Raw genomic sequence first — 26,470 nt, forward strand, 5'->3', positions numbered from 1 at the left:
CCTTTTAATCTATTTTAATTAATCCCTATTAAATGCTTACAACTATATGTACCCTAGTTTTTAGACCATAGACCACTCCAACCATAATCACTGACTGTCATGAATCCTTAGTATACTGCCTCTTTTAGGGGCCTACAGTAGGCTCTTATGTAAAAGTGCTCTGGTTTTAACTTAATTTTACTTGCTTGAACCTGTTAAATAAAGTGAGTGCAGTATAGTGCATGTGGGTGTCTCTGCAATAGCTGATCCCTTGAGGGACTATAGAGTCCAAAATTTGGATCTGGCTGCAGCAGAGAAACATATGTTTGTTTGTTTTGTGACACAAGGAGATTTTCTCCTTTTTAATAGAATATTTTAAAGTATACATTTTTGCCTCTTTTATAGAATGTTTTAATATATACATTTTTGCTGTAAAGATGTCATATTTAGCTTTTTATGATAATGAGTCCAAGTCTGAGTTCCATTCGTATGTTCTTTTCAAGCACATTATTTCACCTGATGAAGCGACGATAGGGTCGCAAAACGCGTTGTCCTGTGCAAGTATAAAAATAAATTGCTTTCCACTAATTTGACCCGTGAGACTTCTTATAAGGTAAGAACTCTATTTCTTACCACAGAAAATTTGTATCTGTTGCTTTATAGTTGTATACCCCATGGGCGCCTCCAATAGTGTCTTTTGTTAGAAATATTCACCCTACCTTAGTAGGGTATTCGCTACTATACGTTATAGAGCAAAATTCTTCTGGAGCAACAAGGCCGAGTGGAGACGGTTTTTCTCTACATGCATTGAATAGTGGTTGCCGTCAAAAGCAACCCACAATTGTGAGTATAATTTGACCTTATCTGAATCCATTTGCTGCTACGTTAATACACGATAGTGGACTCCCGTCGTCCTTGTGTTTTTTGTTTTTACTAGTTTAATGCCAACATCTGACCCCTGTGTGGACAAACGAGCTTTGGGCCACAGCTATGACTGTAGAGTGACAGAGTTCCCAGAGCTGTAGGGGGCCCAACTACTTACTACTTATCCCCCCGCTGCTGATACAGAAGTCCATACAAATCAGGTGGTGTGGTCACACTTGTTATGGGTGGGGGTGCATGATGGCCACACTTGTTATATGACCCCTGGCAGATGGGCCCCCAGGAGGGGTGTGAACATGGAGGGGGGGGTTGTCCCATGATAAGTTTTACTGGGAGGCCCCATGATTTTTTACATCCCTGATTCGGTAATCTCCAAGCCTTGTTAAAGTGGGATGGAACTCCATATTAACTGAAAAAAAAATCATCCAATAAGAAATGATTTATTTAGCTTACCTATCCTGTTGTTTTTAGTGTTTACAGTCAGATTTAAGAGAATTGGGATATGAAAAAAAAAAATCATATTTCTGCTGGTTTCCATCTTCACAGGTTCTTTGTGATGCCAAAAGTGACATCATTTCTGCCTTTTTTTTAACCCAGTGTAACGTTTGCATGATCGTTTTCGCGGTCAGCGCACAAGATGCGCACTGACACAGTGAAAACCCTCCACAAGCGTATAATTGGGTGAACCCAGGCTAGGTGCAATGCACCAGTAGAGGGCAATTCCCACCGGCAGATGGCGCTGTGGAGTGCAGACGAGCACAACCTCTGCACAGCCACAAATGCCAGATGGGAATTGTACAGATCTAAGACAATCCGGGGCTTAACAGCCCTTAAAGAGAAAGAGCACAGATACAGGATGAATGTGTGTTCACTAATCTAGTCGCGACCCTGCGACGGTGAACACACATCAGCAGAAACAAAAGCAAGAACGCGATCGCGAGAAAGGTGATCGCCAGAAGTGACACAAGACTGATCAGAACAGAACTCAAGAGTAGCAAAGGCACAGCAAACGACAATGAGAAAACAACGAAAACAACAAACGCTAACTAAACGCGAACACCGCACTCATTTGCAACAGCGAACGCGTTTACAGCACAATCTCTGCACGTTAAGCGCAACAGAGACAAGCACGCCTAACTAACCACCGACAGACAAACACGAAACAGAGAACGCGAGCGCTTGCTTAACGGTTACCTCACCGAGCCTACAGCAAGCGTTTGTATCAGACAAGACAGACAAACGGAAAACAGGAATAAGAGAGGAGAGATCCACTGCTCTTTCCGTCAGAGCGAGTGCGATCCGGGTTCAGGAACAGGCTAGGGAAGATCCACTGCTCTTTCCGCCAGAGCGAGTGCGATCCTTGTACAGGAACAGGAACAAAGATCAGAAGGATCCACAGCCGCTACCGCCAGGGGCTAGTGCGATCCAAGCAAGATAGGCAGATGAGATAGCCGGTAGCAACCGCTGCTCCAGCTATACTCCAAGAAAGCAGATAAGAAGGATCCACAGCCACTACCGCTAGGGGCTAGTGCGATCCAAGCAAGACAGACAGATGAGATAGCAGGTAGCAACCGCTGCTCCAGCTATACTCCAAGAAAGCAGATCAGAAGGATCCACAGCCACTACCGCTAGAGGCTAGTGCGATCCAAACACGACAGACAGATGAGGTAGCCGGTAGCAACCGCTGCTCCAGCTTACACTCCAAGAACATAGATCAGAAGGATCCACAGCCGCTACCGCTAGAGGCTAGTGCGATCCAAGCAAGATGAACAGAAGGGGCTACCAGTAGCAACCGCTGCTCTGGTTAGCACCCCCAGACAGACAGAATGATTTCCTGACGCCCACCGTTGGCGACAGGACAATCGCAGCAGAGAGGCAATACAGACAAAACAGATAACAATCTAACTGCACTAGGGAAACTGCCTAGTGCAGTCCCAAGCATTACTCTAAGATAACTTTGACAAGAAATAGCATGGCTGACACTCTAGGAGTGTTTCAACAAACCCTGAAGAGATGAACAGCAAAGGACTCTGGGAAAACATAGCTTTTTATACTGCCAGCCTACAAAGGAGGCAGCTAGGTGATTTGCATAACCAATGTATGCAAATCCATCAGCAGCAGAACAGGTCTGGAACTTGCAAAGAAAAGACAGGTCTCTCTTCCAGAGACCTGCAGCCCACAGACTAGAGGAATGGTCAAACAGCTGTCTGCCTATGCAGCCAGCTGAGCGGATCATTACACCCAGCTTAGTGTTAATTTACTGCTAAAAACACTAAACACTAAACATCACCTATATTAAAAGGCTTACATCACTGTGTAAACTCTTCAAATGGAGGGGGGCATTCAATGACCTTCTGGTCATAGTGTCCTTATCTTATCTGCAATAGGAAGTTTCTTTGCATTCTGAGATAAGCTTGATTGTAGCTAAAAAAAAAAAGAATTCCCACAATCATGTTGGCACTGCAGAATTCAGCATTGTTTAGCAAAGGCGCACAGACCAGGTAAAAAAATAATTAAAAATTAGGAGACCTATAGGGACCTGTTTTAGAAAAAAAAGGGGGTTTACATACAGTATATATTTAGGTCTCTATTTTTAGGAATTTTTTTATTTTTGGATGTTACGACCCCCTTAAAATGGTACCCTGAGCAGTAGTACTGGATATGCATTTAAGCATACACACGCACAATTGGTTATGCCCCCTCACTTACCCCGCCCCTCACCTCTCTACCTGCCGTTTTTTACATTCCAAATTACAGTATATTACAGTAGCGACTCTGCCAAAATTAGTGCTGTGACCCCGCGGAACAGGAAGCCTGCGGACCCTCTCTGTGCATGTATGACAGCCTCCATATACTTCTCACTTTAGGTTCCCTTCAAAGTTTTAATTGGCAGCATTTATACTTACCTGGGGCGTCCTCCCAGTAAGACTGTGATTGAGGAAATAGAGTACATGGGGCTGGAAGAAGCCCCAGGTAAGTATAAATGCTGCCAAGTAACACGTCTCAGGTTTTCTTTACATTTCAGAGGAGCCAAAATGAGCTCAAATACTTAAACACATTTATAGTTAACAAAATAGTTTAAAAAAGAGAGGTAGATATGAACTTACCTCCTCTCAGGGAAAAAACTCAAGAGTCAGATAAAAAATTATAGCTTTAATATTCTAAAAAAAAAACAACTGGTAGAATGCAATGCGTTTCTCGGGACTAGGCTCCAGCTTCATCAGGCAACTATCGAGAGTAACAGAGCTGTAAGCAAGCCTCGTTACAGCTCTTTTTGGAGACTTAGCTCTTGATATTTGCCTAATGTAAAGTGGGGCTGAGAGGGGCGTTTGTCACAGGCTTGATAATGGGAAAATTGGCCAATATTGAGACGTTCATGAGTACGAGGGGAATGCTGGGGTACAGTGTTAGGAATACTGAGCAGTGCAGGGGTGCCATATTAGGAATATTGGGGAACAATGTTTGGTACACTGAAGAGTGATACAGTGATGGGAATATTGGGATCTAGTTTTGGAAATTCTGAGGAGTTCAGAGGTACAATAATGGGAATATTAGGGTACAGTGTTTAGAATATTAAGACACTAAGGGGCACAATGATATAATATTCGGAATACCAAGGGGTTGATTCACAAAGCTTACTTATTTTTTTCCTTAAAGCGGACCCAAACCAAAAATGTTTTTTAATTAAAAATATTTAGTTGCACCACTCTGACACATACAAATAAACACGCCTTCAAACCTATGAGCATTTCAGTGCATGCTTTTCACCCTTCTCTTTTCATAACTAGGGTTATACTGGGGGCAGCCATTAGCAATTCCTCCATTGCCAGACACCATTTACTCCACCAGTCTGCCATATTTTTCCCGGCAATTTGAAAGGAAGGGAGGGGTTACACCAATAAATGTAAAATATTTTATATTTGTCATCATGCAGCTGAAAAAAGGCTGCTATTTATTATTATAATTTAGAAAACGGATTTTATTTCTGAAATCTTGTATTTTTAATGTGGGTCCACTTTAAAGAGAATCTGAAGCCAGAATAAAATTGGCTTTTTAGCTCTGCAGCCCCGCCTCACAGGCGTTTGTCAGCCGCGGATCTCCGCCTCTCCCCCGCCCCTCTCAGTCTACCTTCGCTGAGAGGGGCGGGGAGAGGCGGAGATTTGCCGCTGACAGACGCGTGTGAGGCAGGGCTGCAGCTCATAGCTCTGCCTCACACGGAAGCGCACAGGGGGCAGCAAAATCCACGACCAAGAAAGTCGTGGATTTTGCAGGGGGGATTTGGGGGGTAAAGACCCCTCGTTATACCGCGGGATAGCGGCGTTTTAGCAGGGGCAAACATGCCCCTGCTGAATATAAGCTAAAAAGCCATTTTTAATCTGGCTTCAGATTCTCTTTAACTGTAAAGCTGGCCATACATCAGGCAACTTGGCGATCGACCATCCGATTCAATTATTTTAATGGGATTAGATGAAAATTGGTGCCGCCAAGAACATGCCCGAACAACGACGCGACCAATTTCGGTCCGAAATTTGTCACATGTATCGATTGGACATGCTGCAAGATGTAGGGCTGGCATAATAATGCTTGAATGGCATGCAATATCGGGATGAGTGATGAACGCAAAGGAACCCCGGGCGCTGTCCACCCTAGTGTAAAATGTGCTTCCCAGCGCTCCGTGCTCCGCCACTTACACGTACCCCATGTGGCTGCCGGCATACATGCGAGAACATGTGTGACATTATACACGTGCCCACATTACGCCTGCAACCATGTGGGGTGCGTGCAGGGCCGGATTTACCATAAGGCACTGTAGGTACGTGCCTACAGGCGCCTGATGATGGAAAGGCGTCTCACTCCTTTTCTCTACTGCCTTCCTCCCTCCTTCCCTATGCAGAGTCCTGAGCAGAGCGTAAACGAGAGGTTACTCACCCAGCTCTCGGCATTCCACTGGTGGGGCACCACTAGCTTCTTAATACTGAGGGTGCCTCTGGCTACCTAATGCTAAGGGACACCTGTAGCTGCCTATGACAGGCAAGGAAAAAGTGACAGCTGGGCCAGCCAGCACATTTGTGGTGCAGTTCGGCGGGGGGGTTGTAGGTCCATGGAGGGGGGAGTTTAAGGTGAAAGGACATCTGTGTAAATCCGGGCCTGGGTGCGTGTTTGAGGATGGAGCCTGGAGCCAGCGGCGGACTCCCAACAGGTAAAGTACTTTGCACGGAGCACATTTTACATTGGGGGGACAGCGCCAGAGGCGGCGGATGTGGTGTCACAAGGCTGATACCCGAGACATTTCATGCTAAAATCGATTGGGAATTGGACTGCGGTGTATGGGCAGGCAACAGATCTCTCTCCAACCAGATTCCATCAGAGAGAGATCTGTCTCTTGGTCGATCTGCCCATACATCGTCTGATGTATAGGCTCCTTAAAGAGAACCCGAGGTGGGTTTGAAGAATGTTATCTGCATACAGAGGCTGGATCTGCCTATACAGCCCAGCCTCTGTTGCTATCCCAAACCCCACTAAGCTCCCCCTGTACTCTGCAATCCCTCATAAATCACAGCCGTGCTGTGAGGCTGTGTTTACATCTGTAGTGTCAGTCTCAGCTGCTCCCCCGCCTCCTGCATAGCTCCGGTCCCTGCCCCCGTCCCTTCCCTCCAATCAGCAGGGAGGGAAGGGATGCAGGCGGGGACTGGAGTTCTGCAGGAGGTGGGGAGAGCAGCAGACTGACACTATAGAGATAAACACAGCCAGCTCTGACAAGCTGTTTGTCAGCAGTGTGGCTGTGATTTATGAGGGATTGCAGAGTGCAGGGGGACCTTAGGGGGGTTTGGGATAGCAACAGAGGCTGGGCTGTATAGGCAGATCCAGCCTCTGTATGCAGATAATATTCTTCAAACCCACCTCGGGTTCTCTTTAAGGTGAGCTAATGCATGAGATAAACAAATATAGAGAGATAATTTATGAGATAAACAGATAAGGAGACACAAATCATGTGTTAAAGAACCACTATCGCAAAAAAGTAGGCAAAAGTAAAAAAATCTGACAGAACCAACAGGTTTTGGGCCAGTTCATCTCCTCGTGGGGGATTCTCAGGGATTTGTTTGTTTTCAACAGCATTTCCCGAACAGCAGTTTAACTGCTAAATTGGTAAGATACAAGACAGCCTCCCTACTCATTTGCACACAGTTTTGTCAAGATAGTCTTTGTAACTGCTGTTCAGGAAATGCTGTTGAAAACAAAGAAAACCCTGAGAATCCCCCACGAGGAGATGGACTGGCCCAAAACCTGTCGTTTCTGTCAGATTTCAACTGCCTACTTTTTTCGCGATAGTGGTCCTTTGAGACTGATAAATTGTAAGTTAATAAGTAAGGTGAGATGACTCAACAGATATGTTTTGTGAATCAGCCCTTAAAAACTCTGGGGTACAATGTTGGAATTATTAGGACACGGTGTGGGTAATGCGAGGGGGGTTCTGCAGAACAGTCTGTGGAATTCTGGGACATCACGTACAGGCAGTAAACAAAACCGGAGTCAGGGCATGGGAACACATCTGTAATGCATGGTCTCACGGCTACACAAGATGTTATATTTGGTAGCAGAGGGAAGCTGGCACCCATGCCAAGCTTCCGGAAGTCTTCTGCTGCCAGAAATGTCTGACATTCTCTGTCCACTCCAGACTGTCACATATCACATCACATATCCGCTGCCGGAGGCCCCAGTCTGCTCACATCTGAAATACAGAGAGAAGGATTAGCTGACCCTGGGATGATCTCTGTGACACCCCAAGAGACACACACACACAGCAATCTCTGTATAACCTTAATGGTCCAGATCCCCAGCGCCCCGTCCACCCCAGTGCTGCTGAAGACAAATCCAGCGCTGTCACCGGCATCCAGGGCTGAGAGCTGGCTGTGGGAGGGAAGAGACAGCATGGTGTATATACTGTATACGGTGCACACAGGGATGGAAGAGACAGCATGTTGTATATACTGTGCACACAGGAAGGAGAGACAGCATGGTGTATATACTGTGCACACAGGAAGGAGAGACAGCATGGTGTATATACTGTGCACATAGGAAGGAGAGACAGCATGGTGTATATACTGTGCACACAGGGAGGAGGAGAGACAGCATGGTGTATATACTGTGCACACAGGAAGGAGAGATAGCATGGTGTATATACTGTGCACACAGGAAGAAGAGACAGCATGGTGTATATACTGTACACACAGAAAGGAGGAGAGACAGCATGGTGTATAAACTGTGCACACAGGGAGGATGAGAGACAGCATGGTGTATATACTGTGCACACAGGAAGGAGAGACAGCATGGTGTATATACTGTGCACACAGGGAGGAGGAGAGACAGCATGGTGTATATACTGCGCACACAGGGATCAGAGACAGCATGGTGTATATACTGTGCACACAGGGAGGAGGAGAGACAGCATGGTGTATATACTGTGCACACAGGAAGGAGAGACAGCATGGTGTATATACTGCGCACACAGGGAGGAGGAGAGACAGCATGGTGTATATACTGTGCACACAGGGAGGAGGAGAGACAGCATGGTGTATATACTGTGCACACAGGAAGGAGGAGAGACAGCATGGTGTATATACTGTGCACACAGGAAGGAGAGACAGCATGGTGTATATACTGTGCACACAGGGAGGAGGAGAGACAGCATGGTGTATATACTGTGCACACAGGGAGGAGGAGAGACAGCATGGTGTATATACTGTGCACACAGGGAGGAGGAGAGACAGCATGGTGTATATACTGTGCACACAGGAAGGAGATACAGCATGGTGTATATACTGTGCACACAGGGAGGAGGAGAGACGGCATGGTGTATATACTGTGCACACAGGGAGGAGGAGAGACAGCATGGTGTATATACTGTGCACACAGGAAGGAGAGACAGCATGGTGTATACACTGTGCACACAAGGAGGAGAGACAGCATGGTGTATATACTGTGCACACAGGAAGGAGAGACAGCATGGTGTATATACTGTGCACACAGGAAGGAGAGACAGCATGGTGTATACACTGTGCACACAAGGAGGAGAGACAGCATGGTGTATATACTGTGCACACAGGGAGGAGGAGAGACAGCATGGTGTATATACTGTGCACACAGGAAGGAGAGACAGCATGGTGTATACACTGTGCACACAGGAAGGAGAGACAGCATGGTGTATACACTGTGCACACAAGGAGGAGAGACAGCATGGTGTATACACTGTGCACACAAGGAGGAGAGACAGCATGGTGTATATACTGTGCACACAGGGAGGAGGAGAGACAGCATGGTGTATATATTGTGCACACAGGGAGGAGAGACAGCATGGTGTATATACTGTGCACACAGGAAGGAAAGACAGCATGGTGTATATACTGTACACACAGGGAGGAGGAGAGACAGCATGGTGTATACACTGTGCACACAAGGAGGAGAGACAGCATGGTGTATATACTGTGCACACAGGGAGGATGAGAGACAGCATGGTGTATATACTGTGCACACAGGGAGGAGAGACAGCATGGTGTATATACTGTGCACACAGGAAGGAGGAGAGACAGCATGGTGTATAAACTGTGCACACAGGGAGGATGAGAGACAGCATGGTGTATACACTGTGCACACAAGGAGGAGAGACAGCATGGTGTATATACTGTGCACACAGGGAGGATGAGAGACAGCATGGTGTATATACTGTGCACACAGGGAGGAGAGACAGCATGGTGTATATACTGTGCACACAGGGAGGAGGAGAGACAGCATGGTGTATATACTGTGCACACAGGGAGGAGGAGAGACAGCATGGTGTATAAACTGTGCACACAGGGAGGATGAGAGACAGCATGGTGTATACACTGTGCACACAAGGAGGAGAGACAGCATGGTGTATATACTGTGCACACAGGAAGGAGAGACAGCATGGTGTGTATATACTGTGCACACATGAAGGAGAGACAGCATGGTGTATATACTGTCCACACAGCGAGGAGAGACAGCATGGTGTATATACTGTGCACACAGGGGGGAGGAGAGACCGTATGGTGTATATACTTTGCACACAGGGAGAAGGAGAGACAGCATGATGTATATACTGTGCACACAGGGAGGAGGAGAGACTGCATGGTGTATATACTGTGCACACAGGGAGGAGAGACAGCATGGTGTATATACTGTGCACACAGGAAGGAGAGACAGCATGGTGTATATACTGTACACACAGGGAGGAGGAGAGACAGCATGGTGTATATACTGTGCACGCAGGGAGGAGAGACAGCATGGCGTATATATTGTACACACAGGGAGGAGAAGAGACCGCATGGTATATACTGTGCACACAGGAAGGAGAGACAGCATGGTGTATATACTTTGCACACAGGGAGGAGGAGAGACAGCATGGTGTATATACTGTGCACACAGGAAGGAGGAGAGACAGCATGGTGTATATACTGTGCACACAGGAAGGAGGAGAAACAGCATGGTGTATATACTGTACACACAGGGAGGAGGAGAGACAGCATGGTGTATATACTGTGCACACAGGGAGGAGGAGAGACCGCATGGTGTATATACTGTGCACACAGGGAGGAGATACAGCATGGTGTATATACTGTGCACACAGGAAGGAGAGACAGCATGGTGTATATACTGTACACATAGGAAGGAGAGACAGCATGGTGTATATACTTTGCACACAGGGAGGAGGAGAGACAGCATGGTGTATATACTGTGCACACAGAAAGGAGGAGAGACAGCATGGTGTATATACTGTGCACACAGGAAGGAGGAGAGACAGCATGGTGTATATACTGTACACACAGGGAGGAGGAGAGACAGCATGGTGTATATACTGTGCACACAGGAAGGAGAGACAGCATGGTGTATATACTGTGCACACAGGGAGGAGGAGAGACCGCATGGTGTATATACTGTGCACACAGGGAGGAGGAGAGGCAGCATGGTGTATATACTTTGCACACAGGGAGGAGGAGAGGCAGCATGGTGTATATACTGTACACACAGGGAGGAGGAGAGACAGCATGGTGTATATACTTTGCACACAGGGAGGAGGAGAGACAGCATGGTGTATATACTGTGCACACAGTAAGGAGAGACAGCATGGTGTATATACTGTGCACACAGTAAGGAGAGACAGCATGGTGTATATACTGTACACACATGGAGGAGGAGAGACAGCATGGTGTATATACTGTACACACAGGGAGAAGGAGAGACAGCATGGTGTATATACTGTGCACACAGGGAGAAGGAGAGACAGCATGGTGTATATACTGTGCACACAGGGAGGAGGAGAGACAGCATGGTGTATATACTGTACACACAGGGAGGAGGAGAGACAGCATGGTGTATATACTGTGCACACAGGAAGGAGAGACAGCATGGTGTATATACTGTGCACACAGGGAGGAGGAGAGACAGCATGGTGTATATACTGTACACACAGGGAGGAGGAGAGACAGCATGGTGTATATACTTTGCACACAGGGAGGAGGAGAGACAGCATGGTGTATATACTGTGCACACAGTAAGGAGAGACAGCATGGTGTATATACTGTGCACACAGTAAGGAGAGACAGCATGGTGTATATACTGTGCACACAGTAAGGAGAGACAGCATGGTGTATATACTGTACACACAGGGAGGAGGAGAGACAGCATGGAGTATATACTGTACACACAGGGAGAAGGAGAGACAGCATGGTGTATATACTGTGCACACAGGGAGAAGGAGAGACAGCATGGTGTATATACTGTGCACACAGGGAGGAGGAGAGACAGCATGGTGTATATACTGTACACACAGGGAGGAGGAGAGACAGCATGGTGTATATACTGTGCACATAGGAAGGAGAGACAGCATGGTATATATACTGTGCACACAGGGAGGAGGAGAGACAGCATGGTGTATATACTGTACACACAGGGAGGAGGAGAGACAGCATGTTGTATATACTGTACACACAGGGAGGAGGAGAGACAGCATGGTGTATATACTGTGCACACAGGGAGGAGGAGAGAAAGCATGGTGTATATACTGTGCACACAGAAAGGAGAGACAGCATTATTGAGCATTTATTATCCTTATTAGCGATTCAAGTAAGAAGTCGATTTCCGCCGCCATCGTCTCTAAAAGAACTGGAGGGTGTTTTAACTGAAGAATGGGCTAAAATTCCTTTGGAAACAATTCACAATTTGTATGAATCAATACCTTGGAGAATTGAGGCTGTAATTGCTGCAAAAGGTGGACCTACACCATATTAACATATATATTTGTTGATTTTCAAGGTGTTTCCATTATTTTGTTCAACCCCTGTATATGTATAATGTGACACACAGTGCTTCACATATATGTATTGTGTCATATTTATACCACACTTTTGTAAGTGTCTTCATGGGATTGTCATATGGTTCGGCTATACTCACCATCACCAGCCGCTGTCATTTTAATCCTTCTTGTAGAAGAACAATAGCTGGTCTCTGACTGGCTGATGAGGTACTCACCTGATGGAATTTTGGTGCAGTGTGTCACTGTCTGAGGCGTCCCCCTCCTGTGCAGCTTTCTTATCCAGATTGCGGAAGTGTTGCATGGCGGATACAGCAGACTTGGCGCTCTGCTTCTGCGCATCAATCCTGTTGAGGAGCTCGATACTGCCAGGCCCAGAGTAGGAGAAGAGGTAGGGAGCACAGTCATGGCCCTGCCAGAGAGACAGTATTTATGTAGATGAGGAGACCAGAGAAAAATGTATCCTTAGTGGCACGCCACTACACCAACTATTCCCCAGAACAGATACAAGGATAAATACATAAATACGTAGTAAATCAATTGACGAAACCAAAAAGTTTTTTATAAAGCTGAGCTTAAATATTTAATGTATCAAAAAAGTGCAAAAATTGGTTAAAAAAATCTTCAAAGAAATTCATCCTTAAACACGACATCCCATGAAAAGGTGCAGCAGCAAAATAGCAAGATCAATTGTTTAGAGAGAGACGACAACGTTGACTTGTTTCGGGTAGACCCTTCCTAAGGCCTTCACAAACAATTGTGTACATCTGCACTATATACACCCTGGTCGGTCCTACCTGTGTGCGGTGTTTATTTACAGTTGATCTAGCTATTTTGCTGTTGCACCTTTTCATGGGATGTCATGTATAAAGATGAACATTTTTGAACATTTGTGAACCAATTTTTGCACTTTTTTGATACATTAAATATTTAAGTTCATCTTTATAAAAAAAACTTTTCGGACTCTTCAATTGATTTACTATGTACTTATCCTTGTAACTATACTCCTGCCAGAGAGACAAACAGGTCACGGGTGAATTTCCACATCTCTCAGTCTGACTGATAAGAGACAGGTCCTCTTAGTTTAGCAGAAATTGCAACTCCCCAACCCCAAATGTCCTCTCGCCTCACATCTCCAGTATAGGCTAGGCTAGCTTAGGCCCTGTCACACCGGTTAGTGATACTCCCATGTGGTATGCAGGGAACAATGTATTGATGTACATTTTGCTACCTTCAGTGTGACAATAACCTCCAGTGACCTCTGAGTACAGGAGCAGCACAGGAACTAGAGGAAAATGAGATCTAGAACACAGCTCAGCTTACAGCAGCGACCAGCCGGGACTCCGCCACAAATAGAACACACAGGAAGGGCAGATTTTCAGTCTTCAGCTCACTGACTCTGGAATAGATAAGACAGGAAACACTCTGAGCAGGTGCTTATTGCACAATGACACCATTTCTCATAGCTCTGGCTACTCCACAACTGGTAAACACAGCTTCATAACACCATCCTTCAACCAAACCTCCATACAGACAACTAAATATCATCCCCTCCACGACTAAAACTATCCCCTCCCAGAAAACCTCAAACCTTTCCCAGAGCTCTTGTAGTGTGTGATGTGTTACAGGGGAAAAAAGCTACATACTCATAAGTGCCAGACTAAACAGGTGACTTTTATTTTAACATCTCCAGGGTTGGAGCTGTCTTGATTGGATGTGGCAAGGCGTTCCAAAGGTTAGCGGCAGCATGACAGAAGGCTCTGGCTCCAAAGGTTTTGAGTTGGACTCTGAAGGTGGTCAAGTTATCGTGTTGATCTGAGGTTGTGAAAGGTGTGACTCAGTTGCAATAAATCCTTCAGGGGCCTAGGTCGTGCTGGATTTGAATGTTGCCATGCCATTTGTGAAGAGGATTCTCCATTTGATGAGTAGCCAGTGTTGTGAGCAAAGGATGGGTGTTAAACAGCAACAGTAGTCTGAAGCTTACAATGCAGCAGATCTCGTTGTGTTAATAAGTTCACCACTAAGGGGGTTTTCCCCTTATGGACGAGCAATTTTAACATTTCAGCGGTCCTCCATTTCATTCATCAATAACCTTATCACTTTTTATCACAATGAAATTATCTATTTCTTGTTTTGTTTTTTTTTGTTTTTTTTTACCACCGATTAGGCCTTCTTTGGGTGGTATGTTTTACTAAGAATAATTTTAATGGTAATAATAAGAAAAAAATGGAAAAAAAAATAATTCTCTTAGTTGTTGGACATTATAGTTTTAAAATAAAACGTGCTACTGTGAGATATGGGATCCTTGGGAGGCCTGGGTAACCTCCCACCCCCAATAAAAAGCCCTACACTCCTTCCCTTCTTCTCTTCTTTGCTCAGGTGTGGCAATCACACTAATGCTGGCCATTCCTCCCCCCCCCCCCCCCTTTTTATTTTTTTTATTCTTTTCCTTTTTTTTTTTTTTTTTTTTTTTTTTTGTTCTTTTTCTTTGTATTCTACCAAGTTATGCATAGATCCAACTGAACCTGTGACAATTTTGTATGCCTGAAATCGAGATGTACTTTTTCTATCTGGTTGGCACAACTGTAGCCTTATCAGGTTACTATTGGAAAATGTTTACTGTTATTTTTTTCATTGTTAAAACTTAATAAAAACAGATTTGAAAAATAAAAAAGTGCTACTGTGGATAAAAGCCATATGTGGAGATATATTGGGGTGCTGATGCTGTTAAGGATAATACAGTAATATATTTTCATTTTCCCATTTTTATATCTGCTGTGGTATGTCAAAGGTGTAGAGATGCAGGCTAGATTCATTGACTGTTCCTGTATTTGTGTGGGTGGGTCACTAGACCTACATTTGCATCTAAAGAGGTCTTCAGTGAATACGACCAGTCACCTATCACACAGGACATCCTGCTGCAATGTGAAAGCCTTAATCAATTGTCACCTGTAACCTGGGGAGATTGGAAGTGAAGGAAGTCTTTTGTTTTGTGTGTGTGCTATAGTACCCTTTTCATGTATGTGGATCTCTGGAAATCCCATTTATGTCTGAGAACGGAGACAGGAAAACGCCTTAATCAAGTTCTCACCTGGAGTTGAAAGCCTAACTTCACAATCTTTGATGTATAGTAGACTTTTACCTGGGAAATCAAATTATGTCTGAGGATGTTATTAAATCTAGCTTCCCCCCGTCCACACAGGCTTACAGCCTCCAGGCGTATTTCATAGTATAAAACCGCAGCTAGGATAGCCACAACTGGTAGTTCTTGGAGGTAGCTCACACGGCTAGAACTAACCTGGTTCCTGACCAGAAGTGCGTACCGCCCGCAACAACACCAGATCGATACGCTGGTACGTTTATTTCCCTTTATTTTGGTAAGCAAAATCGCTTTGTGTGTTATCTTTGTAACTTTATCTTGTAACTATTTTTACTTTGTTTTTTGTAATTTTTCTGTATATATTAAGTTCTGCACTGTTCTATGTTTTTCTGGAATATTAAATTATTATTTAATAAGCTTGACTTCTGCCGTACTAAACTAACACTCATAGCCTAGAAGAGACTGAAGTGTAACCGTGTATAAGTTTCATGCCTAATTGTACGCTTGAGCAACACTACCGTATGAAATTGTAATTGCATTGTGTGTGGGGGCGTTTGTCATACGTTGGCCTAAGCGCGCAGCTGACCCAACGTACGAACAACGCCAGTGCGAGTAGCGACAGCAGAGTGGCTAACAGTATCGTTCGGAACGACTGTTAGTGGGTCTTTGCTTCACGACAGTGTAAGATTGCAACTGTGTGTGTGTGTGGGTGCGTGGCGTTCCCGTATTTGGCCTAAGCGCAAAGCTGACCCAAATACGAAAACGCGGAGTGCGCGCTGAGGACTCGACAGCAGAGTGGAAGTGTCTAGCGAACAGCTAGTGGTGGCAGTGAGAAGTGTTTGAGGGGTTCCAGCCTTGTTTGTAGCTTAAATAAGGCTGTTCCCCGCTTAATCTGGTCAAACCCGCAGTCGGGAACCGTATACGCAGGCGTGCCGCGGGCCGGTTCCTGACATAATTGGCTGGCAGTGGTGGGATCGTTTAGTACATTAGTACGCAGTTTAGCTCGCTATTCTGAGTACTAAAGGCTGAAAGCTTGCTAGAAGCAACTAGCCTACAGAAGTCTACTCAGTGCAGAATCTATATACGTTTTTTTTTGTTCAAAGATACACACTTGGTGTTTTGCTTTCCCTTCCCCCCCCCCTTTTTTTTTTCCTTTTATTTTTTGCAACACGATGGCTCAGAAAGCATCCAGCTATGCAAGGCAAAACAAGGAGATACTACTCAACCTGTGTGAGCACAAAGGCATCGAGACGGTGAGCGGCCAGACTAAGGAGCAGTTAGTTCGTGCGCTCGAGGAGCATGATGCGGCAGAGCAAGCCCGTGCTTCAACGTCAGCGGATGCAGCTCACGACACGACAGAGGAGGAATCGCTCCTGCCACAGAATGCGAGTGGAGACGATGTCCTGGATGATCCACCGAACTTGGAGATGACATCTCTGGAAGCCGACCTACAGCTACTAGGTTCGGCTGAGCCCGAACTGCGCCTAAAGCTGATCCTACTGCACCGACAGGCAGAGAAGGAACACGCGGAACGGCGACACCAGGCCGAGAGGGAAAGACACCAGGCCGAGAGGGAACAAGTTGCACAGCGACACCAGCTGGAGCTGGCTAAACTTCAGCAGCAGAACCGGTCTGCTGGACCCGCAGAACGCGAAGGTGAGCGAGTCCACAGAATCCCCCTGGATAAGTTCCCCGCTATGGACAAGGACTCTGACATAGACACTTTCCTACAGGGGTTTGAAAGGACTTGTCGGCAGTATGGGGTGCCCCGTGAGCAGTGGGCAAGATACCTCACACCAGGGCTGAGAGGCAAGGCCCTGGAGGCGTTTGTGAGTCTCCCCCAGGAGGAAGAAACAGACTTTGAGGCGATTAAGAAAGCCATCATTGCGCGATACCACCTCACGCCAGAGGTGTATCGAAAACGTTTCAGGACAGTGCAGCGAGGTCCTAATGACAGTTACCTGGATCATGCATGCAACCTGCGCACTGCCTTCCAGCAGTGGGTAAAAGGACTGGCGGTTGAGACCTTTGATGCCCTGCAGGAACTGATAATAAAAGACCAGTTCCTCCACACTTGTCCTGTTGAGGTCCGGCAGTTTGTACGGGACCGAGAGCCAAAGACCGTGGATGAGGCCGCGAAAGTTGCTGATGCCTACACGTCCAATCGAGCATCTGATTTTCGGAGGACTACGGCGCCCAGCTGGAAGGGAGAAAAGCCTGCGAGACCTTCTCCTCTGAGCACCCAGCGAAGCCAAGTCCCGCAGCCGCCTGGAGGTAGAACAGCCACCGTTGACACTCGGAGATGTTTTGCCTGTAACAAACCGGGTCACATCAGTGCTACGTGCCCAGAAAAGAAGAAGGAAGCCCCAAACTCTGGCGGGGCCCGGAATGCGTTGTGTGCCACCCGGAATGCAGGTAGCTATGCAGAGAATCTGCAACCTGTCACGGTTGGTGGTACAGTTGCCACTGGGCTGAGAGACACTGGAGCAGAAGTGACTCTCATACATCCCCAGCTTGTGAACCCAGAGCAGTACATACCTGGGAAAATGATTGCTGTCAGAGGAATTGGGGGTGTCACCCCAGCAATACCCACCGCCTTGGTCCACCTGGATTGGGGGGCCGGCAGCGGACTGAAAGAAGTTGGGGTAACTGACAAAATCCCCACCAACGTTTTGCTGGGTACTGACCTGGGACGGTTAGTGGCCCGGTATGAGCCTACTCCAAACCCTGTGGAGCCTGCATCCCCAGCAGAAGTTCTGGACTCTTGCAAGGTACTGTTTGATAATGCTGTGCAAGTGGGGAGTGCTGGAGAGGCCCCAGGGGCTATGGACTGTGTACTAGGAGCCAGCCCTAGTGAGTCTCCAGTGCCTAGGCCTGGAGTGGGACCTGTTGACACAGAGAATGCAGAAACTGATGATGTCATTTATGACGCACGGACTATCGAGGCGATCGATGCAGGAACTGTTGATGATAATTGTGAAGTGCTGAGTAGCAATGTGTGTAATGATACAGATAATGTGGAGGTTTTATGTGATGTCCCAAATGACAATATATGTAGGGATGATAATGCTGATGGCATATGTGTTGTGCTACATAATGCTGTGTGTCATGTGGACACTCCGTCAGCTGCCGGAGTAACCAGCGGCGCTCGCTGGGCTGCAGCAGATGGACTGTCCACTGAAGGGGCAGACGGCACCAGGCCAGATCTTTCCCCTTCAGATGGTTTTAAGACAAAATGTGACGTGATTTATGATGTGTGTAAGGTGGGCACTCCCTCAGCTGCAGTGGTAACCCGCAGTGCTAGCGGGTCTACAGCAGAGGGACTGTCCACCGAAGTGGCAAATGTTGCTGGGTCAGCCACATCCAATTCGGAACCTGGCCCGGATGGCCCAGGAGCCTCTCCGTCTGCAGCCTTCCTAGAATGTGTGACAGGCAGCACTGAGCTCTCTGGGGCTGTTCGATTTGACAGCAGCCTGGAAGAGCTCAGGGGGCTAGCCAGCAGGTCACCAGCTGGGAGGGGCAGGTTGAGAGGGTTCTGGGAAGTTATTCCCTCGGAGCTGTCCGAAGTGGAGGAGGCAGACCGGCAGATACTCGTTCCCCAAAGGGACCGAGAGATAGCTCCTGCCACTATAGAGAGAGTGCGTGTAGCGACGGTTGGAACCCTTCCCCAGTTGCAGCACAGTCTCTATGGTTGCGAATTCACGGTCGCCACTGACCCACATTCCCCTGGTTGGTTACGTCAGGTTGCCAAGGGCAACGACACATTGCAGCAACCTGACCTAGCTTTCCAGTCGTGTAGCTTGGAGCTAACTGACAGGTGGGGAACCCTCCTGAGGATGCTAAAGGGTTTCCCCACCCGGCCAGGCCGTCAATGTAGGCTTTGGCAGGATGATGCGTTAGATTCACCTGCCAGCGCCATCTGGAAGGGGAGCAATCATGGGAATGCGGACGGGCTGTCCCGTCAAGCAGACCCAACAGTGTAGGTGCTGGCAGGATGATCTGGGAAGATCGTCTGCCTTGCACCAAGTTAACGGCGGAGGTGTGGAGATATATTGGGGTGCTGATGCTGTTAAGGATAATACAGTAATATATTTTCATTTTCCCGTTTTTATATCTGCTGTGGTATGTCAAAGGTGTAGAGATGCAGGCTAGATTCATTGACTGTTCCTGTATTTGTGTGGGTGGGTCACTAGACCTACATTTGCATCTAAAGAGGTCTTCAGTGAATACGACCAGTCACCTATCACACAGGACATCCTGCTGCAATGTGAAAGCCTTAATCAATTGTCACCTGTAACCTGGGGAGATTGGAAGTGAAGGAAGTCTTTTGTTTTGTGTGTGTGCTATAGTACCCTTTTCATGTATGTGGATCTCTGGAAATCCCATTTATGTCTGAGAACGGAGACAGGAAAACGCCTTAATCAAGTTCTCACCTGGAGTTGAAAGCCTAACTTCACAATCTTTGATGTATAGTAGACTTTTACCTGGGAAATCAAATTATGTCTGAGGATGTTATTAAATCTAGCTTCCCCCCGTCCACACAGGCTTACAGCCTCCAGGCGTATTTCATAGTATAAAACCGCAGCTAGGATAGCCACAACTGGTAGTTCTTGGAGGTAGCTCACACGGCTAGAACTAACCTGGTTCCTGACCAGAAGTGCGTACCGCCCGCAACAACACCAGATCGATACGCTGGTACGTTTATTTCCCTTTATTTTGGTAAGCAAAATCGCTTTGTGTGTTATCTTTGTAACTTTATCTTGTAACTATTTTTACTTTGTTTTTTGTAATTTTTCTGTATATATTAAGTTCTGCACTGTTCTATGTTTTTCTGGAATATTAAATTATTATTTAATAAGCTTGACTTCTGCCGTACTAAACTAACACTCATAGCCTAGAAGAGACTGAAGTGTAACCGTGTATAAGTTTCATGCCTAATTGTACGCTTGAGCAACACTACCGTATGAAATTGTAATTGCATTGTGTGTGGGGGCGTTTGTCATACGTTGGCCTAAGCGCGCAGCTGACCCAACGTACGAACAACGCCAGTGCGAGTAGCGACAGCAGAGTGGCTAACAGTATCGTTCGGAACGACTGTTAGTGGGTCTTTGCTTCACGACAGTGTAAGATTGCAACTGTGTGTGTGTGTGGGTGCGTGGCGTTCCCGTATTTGGCCTAAGCGCAAAGCTGACCCAAATACGAAAACGCGGAGTGCGCGCTGAGGACTCGACAGCAGAGTGGAAGTGTCTAGCGAACAGCTAGTGGTGGCAGTGAGAAGTGTTTGAGGGGTTCCAGCCTTGTTTGTAGCTTAAATAAGGCTGTTCCCCGCTTAATCTGGTCAAACCCGCAGTCGGGAACCGTATACGCAGGCGTGCCGCGGGCCGGTTCCTGACACCATACATTTTATTTGCCAATTTGTCCCGGTTATTACAGTGTTTAAAATATGCCCTTAGTACAATGTATGGCGACAATATTTTATTTGGAAATAAAGGTGTATTTTTTTCCGTTTTGCATCTGTCACTAATTACAACCCCATATTTGCAAAAATAACAATAATATACTCATACATGACATACGCATTAAAAAAAATTGAGTCCATAAGGTAACTACGTATTTATGATTTTTTTTTTTAAATGTCACCTTTTTATAATAATTTTTTTAAATAAAAGTGTTTTATTTTAACTATGGGAATGGATCTAAGGGATTAATGAATGGGATTATTATAATCCCATTATAATAGGGATTATTTTATGTATTTTTTATCATTGTAATGTATATACGGTAGGTGTAATTTTGCTATTTGGCCACTAGATGCTCCCCACTTTTATACCACCTGTGTACTGAACAATACACAGAGGAAGTCATGTATATTTGTATGCGTTACTTTCTCTTTTGTCAATGACCGCCGGGATCTCACTGATGCTGGTGATCACTGATCACAGGCACTTAGATCAGTGAATGGAAACTGTGCTCCCATTCACTGATCTGTGTACTAACGGGTGGTGACGTGAAAGTGCTTGGTAGCACCGTGCAGCAACGATCGCATCGAGATGCGAGAAATGTATATCTACACTCCTGGAGCTAAGACTAAGTCTCCGGGCGCCTAGATATACTGTCGGAAAAACATGAATTGGTTAATGTGTGTGTATTAGCATCCGTGAGGTTAAAGAGAACCAGAGATGAAGCACCCTCTTGTATTTTACCTTATAAATCAGTGGGAACATGACAGTAAACACCTAATCTGCCCTTTGTTTCATTGTTCTCTGTGTAATCTGACTGTTATCACGTCTGATAAGAATCCCCGACTGAGAAGTCAGGCTGCTCCGTCTAGCTTTGCTACAGAAAGATTATAGCTAAGTCTGTCTTCTGTGGTGTTATTTCAAGCCCAAGCCTGCCCCCTTGTGGCTTTGCTATAATGACTCAGCAATAATCATTCCCAGCAAAGCCAGATTTAATTGCTCAGTCTGGGATTCTTGAGACTGCTGTTAACAGACACTTTTAGCAGTGAGGAGGAAACAGAGAGCATGGTAAGTGTTTTCTCTAATGTTCTTACTGATATACATGGTAAAATACACAAGGGTGCTTCCTCTCTGGTTCCCTTTAATGGCCTCAGTTCTGGTAGCTACGTGAGGTACAGTAAATATTTTTTTGTAGGTAAAATACCTCATGCAGTATTTTCCTCTTTTTTTAGCAATTCTGAAAGATTTTTCTGCATTTCCGAACATGCGGTAAAACGTGCTGTATTTCAGTGGTAACCATGCAGTAAATAAATAATAGTAATCTTTAATTGTCTTCCATAAGTTAGGAATTTAAAGTTTTTTTTGATGGGGGAAGGTGTATTTGATTATGTTGCAACCTATGAAAATTTATATACCGGTATGTATATTTAGAGGTATCCCTTATTAAAAAAATCTAGTAAAGATTTGGAGTTTTATTTCTACTATTCTTCTCTATTGCACAGCCTGAATAGGAATTCCACTAAAAACGCCAAAATGCATACAAATTGACTTTACCTCCAGGTACAGGCAGGTCTTAAACTGATTGGTAAATTATGTGCTAACATGCCCCCTAATTTTCATGAGAATAGCTATTTTCGGTAAAATGAATGCAAATTACCTCACAAATGACCTTATAAATTACTGCATGAGGTAAAACACGACTAAAACCTAGCAGAATTGCTAAATGTCATTACCTCATGAGGTAAATTACCGTACATGAGGTACGGTAATTTGTTTGAAAACCCTACCAAAATTGAGGCCAATGTGTTAGTTAACATTGCCTTGAGACCCTCTCAGCAGGCGGGTGCTTAGATTCCTGTCTAGAATGCACATTCAGAATTATGTGCAGGGCGAGGCTGAGAGAAATGACACAACCTTCACTTCGGAATATTTACAGCTCTGTAATTCCTCAGAGGGATGGAACGTTTGTCAAATATACTGGGCTGGACCTGTATAAATGTCACTCAAATGTACTGATAAATTGAACCTGATGACTGTTTTTCAGGCAGTAGCATCAGGAAGCTGTAGACATTTATAAATATGCCTGGTAACTCCTAACCAGATGCTAACCCATAACCAAGCCCAACACTATCCCACCCTGAGGACTGCAGCTACTTATCTGTCCCTTCTTCCCAATGACATATTCATGCATGCAGAGCTGGTGCTACTACAGGGGTAACCTGAGAAATTGCCCATGAATGCTGAGCAGACTGACAGCCTTCCCCCCAGATCTCTCCCAACATTATTGTGATCCCCCGGGCCCCTGCAAAGTTTTCAGCAGTGTAGCGACTTATCTGTACTGGCTGCTGCGCTCCTCCATTAGTCCATGGCTCCATCTTCATCTCGGTAGGACGCATCTTTTCAGTGACCCAGTGGCATAAAGAGTAATAACATGTGCTGGGTCACGGAAGACAGGCACCCCTCTGAGGTCAAAGGTGGGAATGCACGAACCAAAGGAGGAGAGCACCAGCCAGGACAGAATGGTTGTTACACTGGTGAAAACTATGTAGGGGGACCACAAAAGAATTGGCGGGAGACTTAGGGTCTGACAGCTGGCTCAAGTGCCCTAGGGGCTGGTTTTGGGAATTTGGCAGCAGTCCCTAATGACACTTTGGTGAGGGGGGTGTCTGTTAGGGGGGTCCCCAGGTTAATTCGGCCCTACATGCACGCAGGTACTGACCTTCAATTAGACCACAACTCGTAACCCTAAGCCAGTACAAGGACTTTGGTTTCTCACCTGTCTCATGTGAATCGAGCAGTAGTGAGCAACAAAATGTTGTAATTTTACTAAGCAAGTAGTGGATATACTGCACTCTCTCCTAGAATGCATACAGTCAGGGGTGCTGACAGGGGACAAGCAAGGCAAGCCCCTGCTTGGGGCCTTACTTTAGAGGGGGCCTCGCTGACCCCGATGGCTGCCTTGTGCTCCATGACAACCAGCCCTTTCTGCCGTAACTCGCGTGCCCTGATCCAGCGCTAAATCTCACTGCTCTCCTCCTGCCAGCTTTGCGTCTTTTCACCATGGTTACTTCTGACCGGCGCCTCTCATGACATCAGAGGCGCTGCCCAGAAGTATCCATGGTAACCGGAGCTATGAGGCTGGCAGGAGAGTGGTGAGACTTGGCGTTAGAGTGGGGCCATGAGGAACGCATGGAGGGGGACACAAATCACTTGCTGCTTGGGGCCACCATAACCTTAGCAGCACCCCTGCATACAGAGCTCAACCACAGACAGCCAATCTACAAAGCAACACTACATAGAGGAAACTCCACACTTTGTCCAAGGTAACCCAGTTGAAAACTTTATTAAGGACAACTCCCCCTCCCCTTGTTCAGTGGCGGACATACGGCCGTGCACGAGGGCCCCTGAAGTTCCGTTGCTTCAGGGGCCCGTTAAGTTTTTTTTTTTTTTTTTTAATATATTTTTTTTTATTTTCCCTGGGAGGCCCCGACTCCTATCCTCCCTCCATCCCTCCCTCACCTCGGGAGCGGCGGGAGGGCGGCAAATACAGGATGTCTCCGGGGCTCAAGGCAGGCGCTAGAGGCTCAGCGGCCGCTTGGTCTCAGATGTCTCCAACTCTATATACGGCTCGCTACTAAACCAGGAAGTAGCGAGCAGTATACAGAGTTGGAGACATATTGGAGACCAAGCAGCTGAGCCTCTAGCGCCTGCCTGGAGCCCCGGAGACTTCCTGTATTTGCCGCTCTCCCACCGCGCATACCAGGAGGGGGGCCCCCCGAGGTGAGGGAGGGGGGGAGGATAAGAGTCGAGCCCCCCACCCGGATAGCTACCCACCCACCCGGCTACCTACCTACCCACCTGGCTACCTACCCACCTACTTACCTACCCACCCACCAGGCTTCCTACCTACCTACCCACCCGACTATCTAACCACCCACCCGGCTACCTACCCACCCACCAGGCTACCTACCTACCTACTCACCCACCCACCAGGCTACCTACCTACCTACCGGGCTAGCTACCAACCCACCCACCAGGCTACCTACCCACCAGGCTACCCATCCACCCGGCTACCTACCCACCCACCAGGCTACCTACTCACCCACCCACCCGGCTACCTACTCACCCACCCACCCGGCTACCTACCCACCCACCCGGCTACCTACCCACCCACCCACCAGGCTACCTACCCACCCACCAGGCTACCTACCCACCCACCCGGCTACCTACCCACCCACCCACCAGGCTACCTACCCACCCGGCTAAGGGCTACCTACCCACCCACCCACCAGGCTACCTACCTACCCACCCACCAGGCTACCTACCCACCCACCCACCAGGCTACCTACCTGTGACGAACATTACGGAAAGTCGTGCGCGTAAACGCCAACGATTTTCGCATGGTCGTGCACAGTTACTGTCAGCCCTGGGTAGAATAACAAATACCTTTCTTTTGCTCTTCTTCTGAGAGCATTGCAGAGAGTACAGTGACCTTCCCCCCCACATCCTGTTCAGGTCAGGAAGGAATTTAGCAAGTGGCTAACTCCCCTGGGGAGCAGCCATTTGGTCGCTCAGCTCATCTCCACCAAACCAGCTCAAACTGGTTGAGATTCAAAATTTCCCTCCAAGCTCATAGCTTCACACAATGGGAACATTTACTTTATTAATAAATCAAAATAGGTTTGGCACAGCAAGACCAAAATTACATTTCCTGATACCTAGGAAACAGGTCTATAATTCACATGAATTATCATTCTCTAGCTATCAGGAATCAATAGAGAAACCACTTTATCCGGCATGCGTAGAGCGAATTTGTTAGACTAGGCATGTATAGCCTCATTTAATACAGAGTCGCATGCTGCTTATGAATATGGGCTTGAATTTGCGATACACTAATCTTGGGCCGAGTCACACAAATTATTAATAAATTGGTACATTTCTTGCTCTAAGTCTGAGGGTGGCAACCTGGCTTCCAGGAGGGAACCCTGCCTTAAACACACCTACTTTCCAGGTAGTGACCGCCCCAAAACTGAGGTCAGTAAAAAGTGTTTGCGAGGAACTCTGCCTCAGTTCTTCAATTTCCATCGAGCAGGGAAGTCTAGACATGTGCTCACGGAGAACCGGGCGCATGTTGTGTACAAAGGACTTTTAACCTGAATGCCTACCTTTAAACTGGACTATTTTCTTCATTCTTCAAATGGACTGCTCAGCATAACTAAGTAAGAATTTTCTGATTTTATTCCTTTTTATTTTTAAGCTCTGTGTATATGTTAATTGGTGTATATAACTGTATGTAATGCATTTTTGTTATTAAACGTTTTACAATCGTTTAGCGGTTATGACCTGTTGCTGAACATACACAATCGTACCTATTCTCCTGAACTCGCTACCCTGTGTTTAATAGAAGTATACATTTATAACCCGTATGCGTGAATCCGGCTCAGATAGTCAGATCTGACCCAGATTCCTGCATACTGCTAATAGAGCGTTCTCCAAGTCCTAGTATAATTACAGTAGCGGGCTGTGTAACTCGCTTGGTGGCAGATCTTTGAATTGTATATGTGTGTGGTGAGTCGGTTGGTAGCAGAACGCTCCCTTCGCGAGTCAGTTCATCAAATTGCGAACGCGGGTTACCCTTCGTGATGAACAAATGACCGTGTGAGAGGATTTCTGACGCTGATCGACTGACCCACCCGCAGACCGGCCTAGCGGTCTGTGACA

The 26,470-nt window shown here is 46.5% G+C and overlaps 1 protein-coding gene across 5 annotated transcripts in view; it reads right to left on the reverse strand.

The window, feature by feature from the left end:
* Window positions 1-6,958: 6,958 nt before the first annotated feature.
* Window positions 6,959-26,470, reverse strand: part of LOC137541808 (actin-related protein 2/3 complex subunit 1B-like) — a 71,929-nt gene continuing 52,417 nt past the window's right edge. For all 5 annotated transcript variants that reach the window (XM_068263323.1, XM_068263325.1, XM_068263322.1 and 2 more), the window contains 4 exons: window positions 13,514-13,589; window positions 12,409-12,602; window positions 7,680-7,770; window positions 6,959-7,591 (listed from right to left, as the gene is read on the reverse strand). In XM_068263323.1, coding sequence (XP_068119424.1) covers window positions 7,586-7,591; window positions 7,680-7,770; window positions 12,409-12,602; window positions 13,514-13,589 — 367 coding nt within the window. In that variant the 3' untranslated portion in view covers window positions 6,959-7,585. The remainder of the gene's footprint in view (window positions 7,592-7,679; window positions 7,771-12,408; window positions 12,603-13,513; window positions 13,590-26,470) is intronic.

Source organism: Hyperolius riggenbachi, chromosome 12 (assembly GCF_040937935.1).
Source record: "Hyperolius riggenbachi isolate aHypRig1 chromosome 12, aHypRig1.pri, whole genome shotgun sequence".
Classification (NCBI taxonomy): Eukaryota; Metazoa; Chordata; class Amphibia; order Anura; family Hyperoliidae; genus Hyperolius; species Hyperolius riggenbachi.